The sequence below is a fragment of the Pagrus pagrus genome, assembly GCF_965226575.1.
Source record: "Pagrus pagrus genome assembly, chromosome: 1".
Classification (NCBI taxonomy): domain Eukaryota; kingdom Metazoa; phylum Chordata; class Actinopteri; order Spariformes; family Sparidae; genus Pagrus; species Pagrus pagrus.
Window position 1 is genome coordinate 19570228 of NC_140185.1, and position 12873 is coordinate 19583100.

Genomic DNA, 12873 nt, shown 5'->3' on the forward strand with positions numbered 1-12873 from the left:
TCAGTGTTCATTATAGCGGGGTCTTATTACAAATCTTTACAGTCCAGCCTCTATTTATTCCCAAAATATAAACCATGAGCCATTCTGCACTGAACTCTGAAGGGAATTGCGGCCATTGTTAAGTAAAATCATACATGGCTAATAATACCATTAACTAGGATTAACCTGCGATGACCCTGTTGCCTGCAGTGTAATGATTTCCTCTGCATGAGGCAGGTAGACTATTAGAGAATAATGAACACATCCTGTCCCTGTGCTTAAGGCTGACAATAAGACCTCACGGCTGGTTTTCTCTCAGGTTGTACAAATGAGGCGACACTGAAACCAATTTTGGCTCCAACAGAATTGCTTATATTTTTTTAAAAAGCTGCATATTATAGTGTGTCTCTGTACAACATTAAAATGAACCCCTATCTGTTATATTTCTAATCTGCAGTGACACTGATGTCTTGACCTGGCAGATAATTTCAACGTTCAGTCAATTGTTTCTATTGACCACAACAGACACTGGATGAGCATAATGGAGAATCCATACAGACAAAAATTATCGCCGTTCTCATCTAACTAGCATTTTGCTCTAAAGTATTTGGTCAATTGAATCCTCTATCCTTCATGGGTTTTTTTTAATCTGCTGACCGCTCTTTGATGACTTTGTTAAGACGCAGATAAAAAGAAATTCTGACACGTTGTGTTGTTGATATCACTCTGCAGCACAGGCTGCTGCTCTGCCAGAGAGGAAGTCCGTCAAAGAAATATCCCTCCCTCGAGGCAAATCAGAAATAAATCGTGTCCAAAATGCTTTGGTTGTGATATAAAACTAAACAGGAAGAGACTCCTATTTCACAGCCTTTACTTTCTGTCTTTACTAATGTTTGTCAGGTGCAGACCTTCATGGTTCCCAGAGAAGTATTCCTAATACATTCGGTCACCCCCTGACTTTCTTGCGTCACCATGAGGTTGACATTTGTGAAATGTGGTACACACTTTCATGTCACCCTGAGGCAGAATTGTAATCCCTGGACTTTTCGTCTCCCATAATCATCATCAGGTCTAAAGTGTATATGTCCAGTGCCAAATTATCAAACTACATCAGCCTCAGTCGTGCAATGTGTTTAGTGCTAAGTAGCAAATGTTAGCATGCTAACACATGAACGTTTTACCTGCTTAAAGGTGCGCTATGTAGACATTTTAAGAGAAGAGAAAAATATTCACTTACTGATTTTCATGACTGAATAAACAAACTGTAATAGATTGTTTTGGCACAGTATGTAGAGTTTTGGAGATATCGCCAAAAACGCATTTGAACTCAACAGCAATTTCTCTTCCTATATTTCATGACCTGGTTACTCAAGATTACCCACAGACCTTGTTTCGTATCGCTGTGCAGAAGGAAGCGAGCATCTACTCAGGGATGAGAGGCCAGCTAACAAAGCTAGCTAACAGGAGCATAAGCCTGTCATCCATGTGTGCATGCTTCCCTCTGCACAGTGATACGGTTGGCAGGTGTCGTTTGGTAGAAGGGAAATAGTTCCTACATGAAACTGCTCACAGCAAGGTCTGTTAATTATCTTGAGTAACCGGCTCATGATTACTGGAAAGAAACATTGCTGTTGATTTTTTGAAATTAAAATGTATTTTGGTGCTTTCAGCACCACAAGCTGAGCAGCATTTATTTCCATTATATCAATCTAGATGGATAAATAGAACTACAGGTAAGAGTAAAGATTTTGGGGTGAACTTTCCCTTTAATGCATTAATCTGTATGCGCATTATCCTTTTAGCAACACCTGTGTTTTTTTTGTTTTTTTTTATCATTTCTCCCCTAAGAACGAGTTTCTAAATGTTTTCTGAATGCAGTACCGCTCAGCATTTTCTCTTGGATCTTTCACAGCTTATCCTCCTCCTCTGAGTCAACTGAAAATAAAACATTGCCAGGCTCAGACTGACATGCACCTCTGTCATTTTGACAGCCTCTCCCTTCTCATAGCAGGTTTGACAGTGTTACGCTCAGCAGCTTTTACTTTTGGACGTCTAAGAAGTCAAGGGAAAATGCAAACAGTCAGCCAGTGCTGATGGACATTGTTGTTGGAGCTGTTGGGACAGGCTGCCAGTTAGGTTGACCTTGTTTTGTCCTGTATATTTTTAGTTGGTTAAGTTATTTTAACGTTTATCTTTCTCCTACTACTTAGTTAAAACTGTTTTTATGTTTGTTTTGTCCACCGTGGTGCCTGTCCTACATCTTGTGAGGAAGGAGAGACAGGCTGTTGAGCTCGACTAATTTTAGAGGAATCCCTACACTTTTCCGTTCAGCAGGGAAGAAAAAGGAAGTTGTGTATAGTTGGATTTATGTACCCCTCATGTCGCCTTTTCCTCTCTTTCTCAGGTCCTGATCACAATCTACTGGTTAGGCCGCAATACCTATTACAGTGGGCCTCAGCTTAACTTCAAGGCCTTTGAAGGGCTGTTAGGGTGTGCCTTATCCAAGGTAAGCTGCTCTTCAAAGCTTTTAACACAGTTGTAGTTCTTTATTTTAATCTTTTTAATCTACATTAACCCTGCCTTCCAAAGGTTCTAGATGAGGGTAGTAATGTGGTTGTGAAAGACAGCGGGTACAGGGAGTGCTGGTACCCAGAGAGGGAGGAATACCTGCGTATGAGACCGGGCTATAAGAGGGAGAGCTCTCTGGACTCCCGAGCCCTCCACCTAAACAGCGAAGGTACTTAACAATCTTCTTCTAGTCAGTAATTTGTGCACAACACCACCTGAAGTTTGAACCTTGATTTTGATGCAGTATAAGTTTCTGCTGTTTGGGCTCTTTTCTTTGTTCGAGCTAATCCTGCTCATATCGATTCCAAACAAACTGCTGTAGCAACTTTTGACTACACTTCCTCTACACAGATGAAAGTCAGTCTGCAAAAGAACTTGCCAACACATAAGTGTCTTCATCAAAAATTCATGAGTTGTGCAGCCATGTTATTAGGTTTGATCAGCTTAATTGTTGGATCAACATTCAGGAAGCTGCTGATCTGAATTTGTCTGCACTCTGCTGTGCTCGGTCTCAGTGCACGTCAGTGATAGCTTGTGGCAAGTTCCTCACTGTGGTGATAAAAGTGTGTGTGATGGGAGAGGGTGAAGTACTTGGCACAATGCTCGCTCAAGGCTTGGCTGTGTGAAGACTCAGTCGCCCACCAAAGGTTCCTCTGTTATGCTCCTTCTCTATTATATGAACCATAATACATTCTTGGCTCAGCTACTTTTTCATTTTAGTTAAATTAAGCTCATGTTTCTCTAAACTTGAATCTTTTTTTGTTGCTCATTTTCCACTTTTGTGTGGTCCCAAGGTTGTGGAAGTGACGCAGAGGCTGAGCAGGTGTTCAAGATGGAGAGCACACAGCCCCCGACCCAGCAAAACAAAGGTTATGTCCCAGCACCACTCCTACGGAGAAAACAAGGACAAGTGGAGAACGGAAGGGGCAGCGATAGTCCACTCACCAGGTACTGTAAAATATGTTGGTTACTGCACAGAGAGAGTTCATCCACTGATACTAACTCGCATATCCGTAGATGCTAAAGGATTTTTCTATTTTTATTTTTCTTAAGCATCAAGTCCTTGGTTGAAGATTTTCCTTTCTCATTTGTACCAGATTTCATTGTCTGCAAATCGATCAACAACTACCTTCAGATTAAAGTTTCTTATATTAATGGAGCTACATTTTCTTGTTGATCCCATGGACAAAAGTGGTAGCACCACCACTTTTGTCCATGGGATCTTAAGACCTTAATCTGGCCAGTGGGTGTAAATGATGTGAAAGAAACGCAACATATTTTCGCACTTCTTCTGAAACGCCGCTATCTACATGATGAAGGGTGACGATGTAGTTTATCTATTTGTGGGTGTAATGTGACAATGGTGAAACAAACTTCTTTCTGTGCCGTACCACCAGACTATAGAGCAGCTTCTTCCCTCGCGCTGAGACTCATCCTCAGCACTCTTTTAAGTACAATATAGAACAAAGACAACTAGGTAAATGCTGATAAATGAAACACAAAAAGAAAAAACAAGAACACTATGAATAAATAATAAAGCTTTTTTAAAATGGTGTTTCGAAAACCTGCACTAATCATTCAGTCTTGATCACTGAGGGCAGACTTGCCTCTTCTGAGCGAGTTTCTTCATGCCTCTTGTCACTATGGTAACACAGAGCTGAAGACTATGTCAGGTTGAGCGCTCCTGTTGGTGGCCAATCACCTGGAGGGTCACTTTGGCCGTAGGCGACTTAAAACAATAGTTCATGTGGAAAGGTGTCGGCAAGAAGCTCTGTGTGTGTTTTAAAGAGCTGTGGACGTCTATGCTCCGTTTGGCTTTGCTCTTACTCTACCACACTAACTACAGCTCCACTGCTCGGAAATGGAAAAGCATTGTATAACCCTAATCCTTATCCTCAAAGACCCAGTGAATTTGCCTCCATGCATTAATCATCAGTCCCACCTCTGCCTTTTAACATTTCGGAGCAGCTTTGTGCTGTCGGATCATGTCTGAGATACTTGGTGTAACTGTTTTATCCAAAGCGATGTCTGTGTGATCATCACCACCACCTGAGAATAAACATAGACATGGGTCTACCACTCTCTGCTGCAGCACTCAACCCCACCTCACTGTGTCTCCCTCTGAGCGTACCTTCAACGAAGAACTTTTCCTACGAGCTCTGTGTGAGGAAGACTCCGATGACGATTACACTGAGGCAGACCCAGTCCTGGATGACTTGTATTTGCGGCGAGTGCAGCAGACCCTTCATCAGACCTCTACCAACCCCAGCTATGACCGCTTCTTACCCCGAAATTGGACACCAGAAGAGGAGGTTCGCGTGCGTACAATCTACCTCGGCTCCCAGAGAAGACCATGGTATCGTACACTGATGGTCTTAAGGTCTGTTGACTGTTTTTTTTACTGCTAGTGCAAGTGTGAAGGCTTTTACGATTTAGTTGTGAGCTAATGCAAGGCAAAGCTGACGCTGCAGTTTTGCTCTTTTGCTGTTTACTTACTGTGCTAGTTGTTGATGCACTGCTTGAAGTAATCCTTGTAACGTAAAGAAGCCAAAACATTACATGGCTGACAGGTTGGACTTTGACTTACTGTCCCTTCTTTGGTCAAATCTAATATGAAACCTTTGTGTGTGATGCTTAAAAAAAAAACCTCTGAGACATGATGGCATGCTGTTAAATGTCTTGTCTTGTATTGATTGTTTTTGGCTACAGCGTTATATATTAGTTTATAAATTCAGCTTAACTACACCAGCAAACTAAATCCTGGTTTGCTAGTCAGGGAAACAGCTAGCGCTAGTTTGCAAAGACGTAACTGCTGAACCCAACATCTTGCAAATTTCTTTCTCCCTGAAAAGAGACCTATTATGATTTTTTTAATGTCCTTTAGTGTTTTATATATTCTTGTGCATTTAAAAGATCTAGAAAGTAAAAAAGGCCAAAGTCCGTACTAACAGAAGCTCCCCTCTCCCACAGAAAACACTGCTCCTGAAATGCCTCGTCAATAGTTTCGCCTTTAATTTCGTGACTTCAGACTACGTCACCATGTCGCACATTTGCACAATTTGACGCCTCACCGCTAGTTTGGCACTTACGAATTAATTTAGCACAGCTACTCTGTTGTTGTTAGCAGTGCTTGCTGAGGCGTGTGCGAGCTGACCAATCAGAGCAGACTGGGTATTCGGGAGGAGGGCCTTAAAGAGACGGGAGCTTAAACACAGCTTGAGAAAACTGATGTGTTTTTTGAGCACTAAAGCATGTAAACCTATTCAATTTTTAACCCAAAATAAAAGTATGAACATGAAAATGGGCAATGAATCACATTGTGTTTCTTTTCTTTGACTAAAGCCAAAAAGCTTTAGGTTCCTCTGAGGAAGAGTTTGACTTCATTTCCTGGCTCGTGACATCTGCAGCTGCACAAAACATCCCCGAAGAACCTCAGACGCATCTCTAAGAAACTCTCCAAGCCTCAACATTCACTACTGTCCTGAAGATCCATACCTGACGCACACACTAACCATGCACACTGTAACAGACTGTTAACACAAGCTCTAACATGCTATTCTATTTGTCATCTCCTCATGTACCGAGTGTACCTGTAACTTTTGCATTTGCAAATTTCTAATCCATCAGCAAACTGCGTAATTCAGCAAAGATATGCAAATGTTGCTCTGTTTATCCAAAGGATGTCTCATGAAGTAGATAAGAAAATTAAATGTGCCTTGAATTTACACCGTTAATGCTTGCTGGCATTTACTCTGGCACCTTTTTTATAGTGCTGATGATGTGAGGACTTTTTATAACGGCTACATGCTGAGTGACTCATTAGTTTATAATGGTTAAGCTGATGACTCAGGCGTTGTTTCATTCGTCATGTTTTGATAGCCATAACAGAATAATGATATTTATAACACCGTATGTGTCAGCGCAGATGTTTTCCAGTTTACGTTTTGTGTTAATATGGCTTTGGTGTGGTAAAATAAAGTGTGCTGATGATTTTGTGCATTAAAAACACTCTTTGAGCTACGATCTTCTGTGTGTGTGGTAGGTCTGTATTACATCTGTGGTTAACTGTCAAATAACACTGCCTTTTTGTAAGTAATATATACAGTCACTCCTCAACATAAATACATTTTTTCAAACCTAATGTTTAGATGCTGTTCATCAGTTTTCATGTCTGTTTCTTTGGTTCTGTAGAACATATCAAATCCAGGTCAGACCTGAGACACGGGTTCAGGTCAACCCTGGCTGGATTTGGTAAGTTCTGAAGTTTGAGGCATAAAGTTGTCTGAGGCCGCTTGGATCGTAACTGCTTTGTTGCTGCTTCATCTGAACGTGCCGTTTGTATTCAGCCTACCTACAAAGGAAATTATTCTGCAAACATCATTTGCATTTTCATAAAGACGGAGCACTTGGTTTACCGCCCACTACTAATTTTCTGGGCAGAGACTTGACAGTAGAATTTATGGTGATCTACAGGACTGTTTTTAATCAGTCTTGGTTCCTCCCTTCAAATTATGTCACAGTTTTGATTCACCACCTGCTAAATGCTGCTGTAAGTTATTTGAATGTCACAACTGACATCCTCTGTCGCCCACAGCAGTGCTATTACTTGTTAGAAGTCATGGCTGTTGTGTTTTTCCAGACAGCAACATCTGTTGCCATTTGTTCTGCTGCGTTACTTGACTTGCATGCTACTCTCCCGCTCGCACTTTGCTAAGGATTCTGTTGTTTGGATGCAGAATGTGCCGCGTTGCAGCTGTTAATATTGTGGCTTACTGGCCTGTCATGTGCAAGGTGTGTCTGTGTGATGGTGTGTGTGTGTGAGACCCTCATACAGAAAGTTGTCAGTGTAAGATGACGTGTTGGTGTGCACTGCATTGCAATACTTCTATTAATCATGTTTGTTCTGCTTCACTTGCACTTTTATGCAACTGCAGTGTTTGAAATACCATCCTCGTTTGCTCTGCTTAACCTTTATTTCCTTGTCTTGCCTCTTTGTTTGTCTGAACCAGGAGCAAATCACTCAGTGACATCCCGATGGTGTACCCTGTACGTAAAGTTCCTGATGGGAACGTCACCCATGATGGCATGGGAGGTCCGTGGAATCAAGAAGACAAACGCAAATATAGCGTTGCTGCCAAGGATGGTGAAGAAAAGTGGCAGGATGTAAGTGTAGAAGTCTGCGACTGCAAGCGTCTGCTAAATGCCCTGAATGTAAATCTAAATTTAAGTCTTGCAACGAAAAGATACCGATAAAACAATTGGCTTCAACGTCCATTTAGTAGCCGGTGCAGATGTTCAATTTTTGTTTTTTCTGAGTACTGTAAGGACTTCTCTACAGAGTTAATGTAAAAGTTGGAGATTGCAAGTTGACCCAGTTTTTTTCCTTTTCCTCTCCTTCAGTATTTTATATTGGTTCTTGTGTGTGTAAAAGATTCTGAAAATTAAAAAGTACAAGAAAAGCTCTCTTCTTCCACAGAAAACACTGCTCCTGAAACGCCTCGTTGCTAGTTCCCCCTTTTAATTCTGTAACTTTGACATCACACTGTCACCATAATTTATGTGCATAATTTATGTCTAGCGGCTAATTTGGTACTTAAGATTGGATTTAGCACAACTGCTCTGTTGTTGTTAGTGGTGCTGGGTCAGACGTGTGTGAGCTGACCAATCAGAGCAGACTTGGTATTCAGGAGGGGGGCTTTTAAAGAGACAGGAGCTAAAACAGAGTGTCTCAGACAGAGGGGGAATACTGTGTTGCTGTACTGGACAGTATGGGAATGGGAAAAACTTTTTTAGCATTGAAGTAAAATTAAAATAGTAACACAAAATAAAATTATGGACCTAGAAATAATATATCCTCAACATAATCTGCTAAATCTGCTTTGAAGTTTAATTAGTCCTCAAAGTTCTCAGAAAAATGTAAATTTGATCATCTACAAATCCTTAACTGGGCAAACTTCATCCTCTGAACATCACAAAAGCTCATTATGTCTGTGCAGTGGCATTTTAAAATATTCTCCAGTGTTCGAAAAGTGTTGAGGATCCACCTACTGATTTTATCTTACACAGACTGGACGGTTATAATTTTCATAAAGCCTTATATTATTTCTATGCCCCTAAAAGCACATTGACTTGCCTTGTGTCTGAATGCAGCTATACAGTGTTGCCATGAATGCATTTGTTTCAGGATTTGACAAAGTGGAAGAACCGTCGCAGGAGCACCAAGTCTGACCTCCGCAGGATGTCACAAGACAGAGAGCACGTCATCAACCAGATGATCAACGGGGCTTCGACCAGCTTTGAGAGGAACGAAGTGGGAGGATTGTCAAAGAGGTACAAACCTGCTAAAAATGTCATGGAAAAATCTTTGTGTGTGTGTGCGTGCCTAGCTTGATAACTGTTCAGTATCCCACAGTGAACTCATGTAATGTGACACACCATCTTTTCTGCTTCCTTTATTACGCCCACTCCTCTTCCCTTACACGGCTGTATCCCCAGAGACCAGCAGTCACCACGCAGACACAACTCTGCCCCCCGACCCTACTCCATCTCTTCTCCATCAAAAAGCTCTGATCTGCGGCCGCGTACTCGAGCTCTGCTGGCCCGCAGCTACGCCACAGAGGCTCCTTTCATCCCCACAGCTTCGCTAAGTCCCCATCAATCAGCCCACCCTCAGGTAAGTATTGTTATGTTTTACTTCCTCAACCTTAAGAAACGTCCCTGGCTGTGTTTACTTCAGTACACCTGAATAATACGAGAAAAGGCTCCTCACAAACAGTGTAGTGTGGACTTCTGTCTTCTCAGGGATCGTCAGTTGGAGTCATGCCTGCCTCTGATGGGAACATCTTGGGAGAAGAGAGCCACTTTGCCTCTCTGGCTTCAGATGGAGCGGGGGTTACCACACCTTCTCCTGACTGCCCGTTCAGCTCCCAGACACATGTCAAAGCACAGGGTGGCCCGGCTCCTTTCCAGCCCACATCTGAAAATGTCTACACACGCCAAATCTCCACTCTGATCACAACCATACAGCCAAACAAGACTACAAAGTCTACTGTGTCGAGTCAAAAGGCACTTTCATTCTGCGCTGATCCAAAAGTTCCAACTTTTTGCACTGATGCCGTAAATCAGGCAGGTGTTGATGCTCCGGAGGACCACCAGAACCACAAGTCTCAGGAGGAGGGGCAGAAGACATCTTGGGAACCAGCTGTGGAGCAAGGCAGAGGCCAGCAGGCCACAGGCACCTACAAGTACTTGTCCAGCTCCGGGTCGTGGTCCGGCTCAGCCAGCCTTCCTCGGGGATACCGGAGGTCCGAGGGCTCATCCCGTCTCTCCACTGCAATCACAGCCAAACCCTTTGGGACCAAGCCGTCAAGGGTGTCCTCACTACCGAGGCTGTGCAACGTGAGTTCACTGTATTTAAGTAGTGGAGTTTAACGCAATTTCTTGTCGCATGTGATTTAAATGAAGAAGAGAAAAAAAAGTATTTCCACTTTTTTCCTGTTTAGTTATTTTCACAATGTGTTCAGAAATTAAATTAAGATGTGATATTGGGTGCACCCAAATGAAAAGGTTAGGCGGCATCAGTATTAGATTTAGTTAAAAGTTTGTCTTTTCGTGGGATTTGTTGACATGAACAAAAACTTTAGATTCACAGGCGACTTAGTCTTTAAGTCGATACCATGGCAGAAAACAATACAAGTAAAAAGTTGTTTTTTCCACTAAAGTGTAAAGATGGATGACTTACTTCTTGGCATACCAGTAGGCATACATAAAACATCAAACCTGCACTGTCAATTTTTTTTTTTTTTTTTTAACTACCATCCTCCGTTTCCTAAACCCTAAATATAATATATAATAACAGTGGTGGATATGATGGTTGGAGAGTAGATCAGTTTGTGTCTGTGCAGTGGCATTTTAAAATATTCTCCAGTGTTCGAAAAGTGTTGAGGATCCACCGACTGATTTTATCTTACACAGACTGGACGGTTATAATTCAGGCTTACTTGAAGTTTAGTGCTCAGGAGAGTGCACAGGGGCCGAACAAGTTAATGTAATGTGCGTACTATAGGTGAGTGAGCTTGTGTTACCTTTGTTTTCTTGGATCGCCCTCCTCATTAATAATAGAAATGCTGCAGCACCATTGTAAACCATGTCAACTTATTTTCTGTAGGTTGTTCAGTCACTTCCAACGCTGCAGGATAAAACTATAAAACTGTTAAATCCCATGTATCCGTGCTGTCCCCCTGGACACTATTCTCCAGGTAGACAACAACCAGGGGCTGCTGTTGAAAAGTGAGAAAGAGAAATCTCTTTCTCCTCCACCCATTGAACCTTTGCTCAAAAGACAGACTGCCACCGCCCATCTGCGGGGTCAGTACCAGGCTTCAATCAGACAGAAGAAAGCCAACCAGGCGAAGCAGAACGGTGCAGAACAAGCAGAGGAGGTGAAAGGTGCCACTTTTTCCAGCCAGACATCCTTCCAGACCAATGGTTATCATCAGCCCTCCACCCAAACCCAGCTACTGCTGCAGCCTTATTCAGCGCCGCAGGCCCGCCACATCAAAGGCTCCAGTCTCCCGTCTAATGGCAGCACAGACCACCCAAAGGTAAGGTGTATCCACTGATGTTGAATGTTTGAATCCAGGATTTTAATGACATTTGCTCAAACTGTACTCTAAGCATGTATTATCACTATCATTGACGTTGCCTGTCGATCAATAGAAAAACTAGATGAGTCAGAGAGGGCTAAGAAGAACACGGACAGATGGACAGAAAAATAATTACTTTTCTAAGTAGTTACAAGCCGTCTTACATGGCGGACTGATCAGGCACTGATCTATTAGCTGCTACTTTGACTTGATTTATATTGGACTGTGTTTTTTGTATTTTTGCAACCAATGCAACATGCAAAAGTCTCACCGTGGGTCTCAATGTGATGTGTTTCTGGAGCTTTGTTTTAACAAATATTTTCATCATCCTCTTCTTCGGTCTTGTATTAATGTATGGCTCCCATCGTTACTTAAAGAGGCCAGCCCATAGAGCCAACTCATTCCAACTGGGAGAAGTTTATGAATTGGGTCGTGGTGGATGAATGGCTCAAACACAGGCGTCTCACACAAGACTCGTTTGTGTCCCACCTGAAGGCTAAAAAAATAATGTTGACATGATATTTTTAGGTGTTATTTTTCTTTCAATTATTTAAAGTTTTTAGTTCGGTCAGGTTTAGATGACAAAACGACCTAGTTTGTTAGGTTACCCACTCTAAATAGCCACATTGGCTATTCCACCTGGTGTGCAAATAGCATTGTCGGCTACTAATTGCAACTGTCCTTAATTTAATAAGCAGGGTAAGTTGGACTATAAACAGTCGTGGCCCTAAAATGCCTAATATGTGCATTCAGTGAGTTACCAGCTCATTGTTCTGAAGCTAATAATGTTCAATATTGGACACAATGTTTTTCTTTCTGCCCTCCATATTTGATTAATAAAGCTGCAAACATAAACATGTCATTGAATCTGATCATCATTAAGTTCACAAAGATGGCGCCTGGTGCAGGGCTGCTGTGATAATTGCACCACACTGTACACAAGAAGTTGTTCCCTCACTGTATCTGTGTAGCTGCCCTCTGACGTATCTAGTTTCCAGCAGGAAGCGCGGGACATTGGATCACAGGGTGTCACCTTTACCTGTGTGTTTGTTTGTGTGTGTGTGTGTGTGTGTGTGTGTGTGTGTGTGTGTGTGTGTGTGTGTGTGTGTGTGTGTTTGTGTGTGTGTCAGGTGGATCACAGTGACATGAGAGTGAGCCTTACTCTCAAACCCAACAGTAGACCAGACTTTGGTTTCCAGACTCACTGGGACTCAACAGGAGCGAGAGTCAAGTTCATTCAACCTGGTAAGACTTTATTTGCATATAATTCTGGATTGCTCATGATTTCTTTTCTCACTAACAACAACTTTATGGTTCGGCTGGTAAATCAAGTCTTTGGTGATGTTGACGCTACATTCTGCTTACAATGTTTGTTTTGTTGTTTTTGCTTCTCAAGAGGAAGTTTGTTCTAGTATCTTGCTCTTACACACAACAGTACTTTAAGACCCTGACAGCTCTCAGCAGTTTTCACTTCCACAAAGCAGCCTCTCACGTGAGCAACAAAAGCGATGTGCTTGTATTTTTTCTTTATGTTTATGCTAAAAATCAAAAGGAATTTTTTTTGAAAGATTTTGACAGACCAGGCACATTATAATTACAGCATGCATGGACAGTGAAATAGTCAATGGGATGTTAATTTTCACTGTTTTAAACTTCACTTAAGTGAGTGATTTTTAAAACT

At 42.0% G+C, this 12873-nt stretch overlaps 1 protein-coding gene across 8 annotated transcripts in view; it reads left to right on the forward strand.

Annotated features, from left to right (window-relative positions):
• Window positions 1-12873, forward strand: part of lmo7b (LIM domain 7b) — a 33894-nt gene that overhangs the window by 9630 nt on the left and 11391 nt on the right. For 6 of the 8 annotated variants that reach the window (XM_084353635.1, XM_084353641.1, XM_084353639.1 and 3 more), the window contains exons 7-16: window positions 2384-2485; window positions 2569-2716; window positions 3342-3495; window positions 6739-6798; window positions 7557-7710; window positions 8732-8877; window positions 9043-9220; window positions 9328-9945; window positions 10806-11150; window positions 12323-12437. In XM_084353635.1, coding sequence (XP_084209761.1) covers window positions 2384-2485; window positions 2569-2716; window positions 3342-3495; window positions 6739-6798; window positions 7557-7710; window positions 8732-8877; window positions 9043-9220; window positions 9328-9945; window positions 10806-11150; window positions 12323-12437 — 2020 coding nt within the window. The remainder of the gene's footprint in view (window positions 1-2383; window positions 2486-2568; window positions 2717-3341; window positions 3496-6738; window positions 6799-7556; window positions 7711-8731; window positions 8878-9042; window positions 9221-9327; window positions 9946-10805; window positions 11151-12322; window positions 12438-12873) is intronic. The other 2 variants (XM_084353638.1, XM_084353640.1) reach the window with 2 other exon arrangements.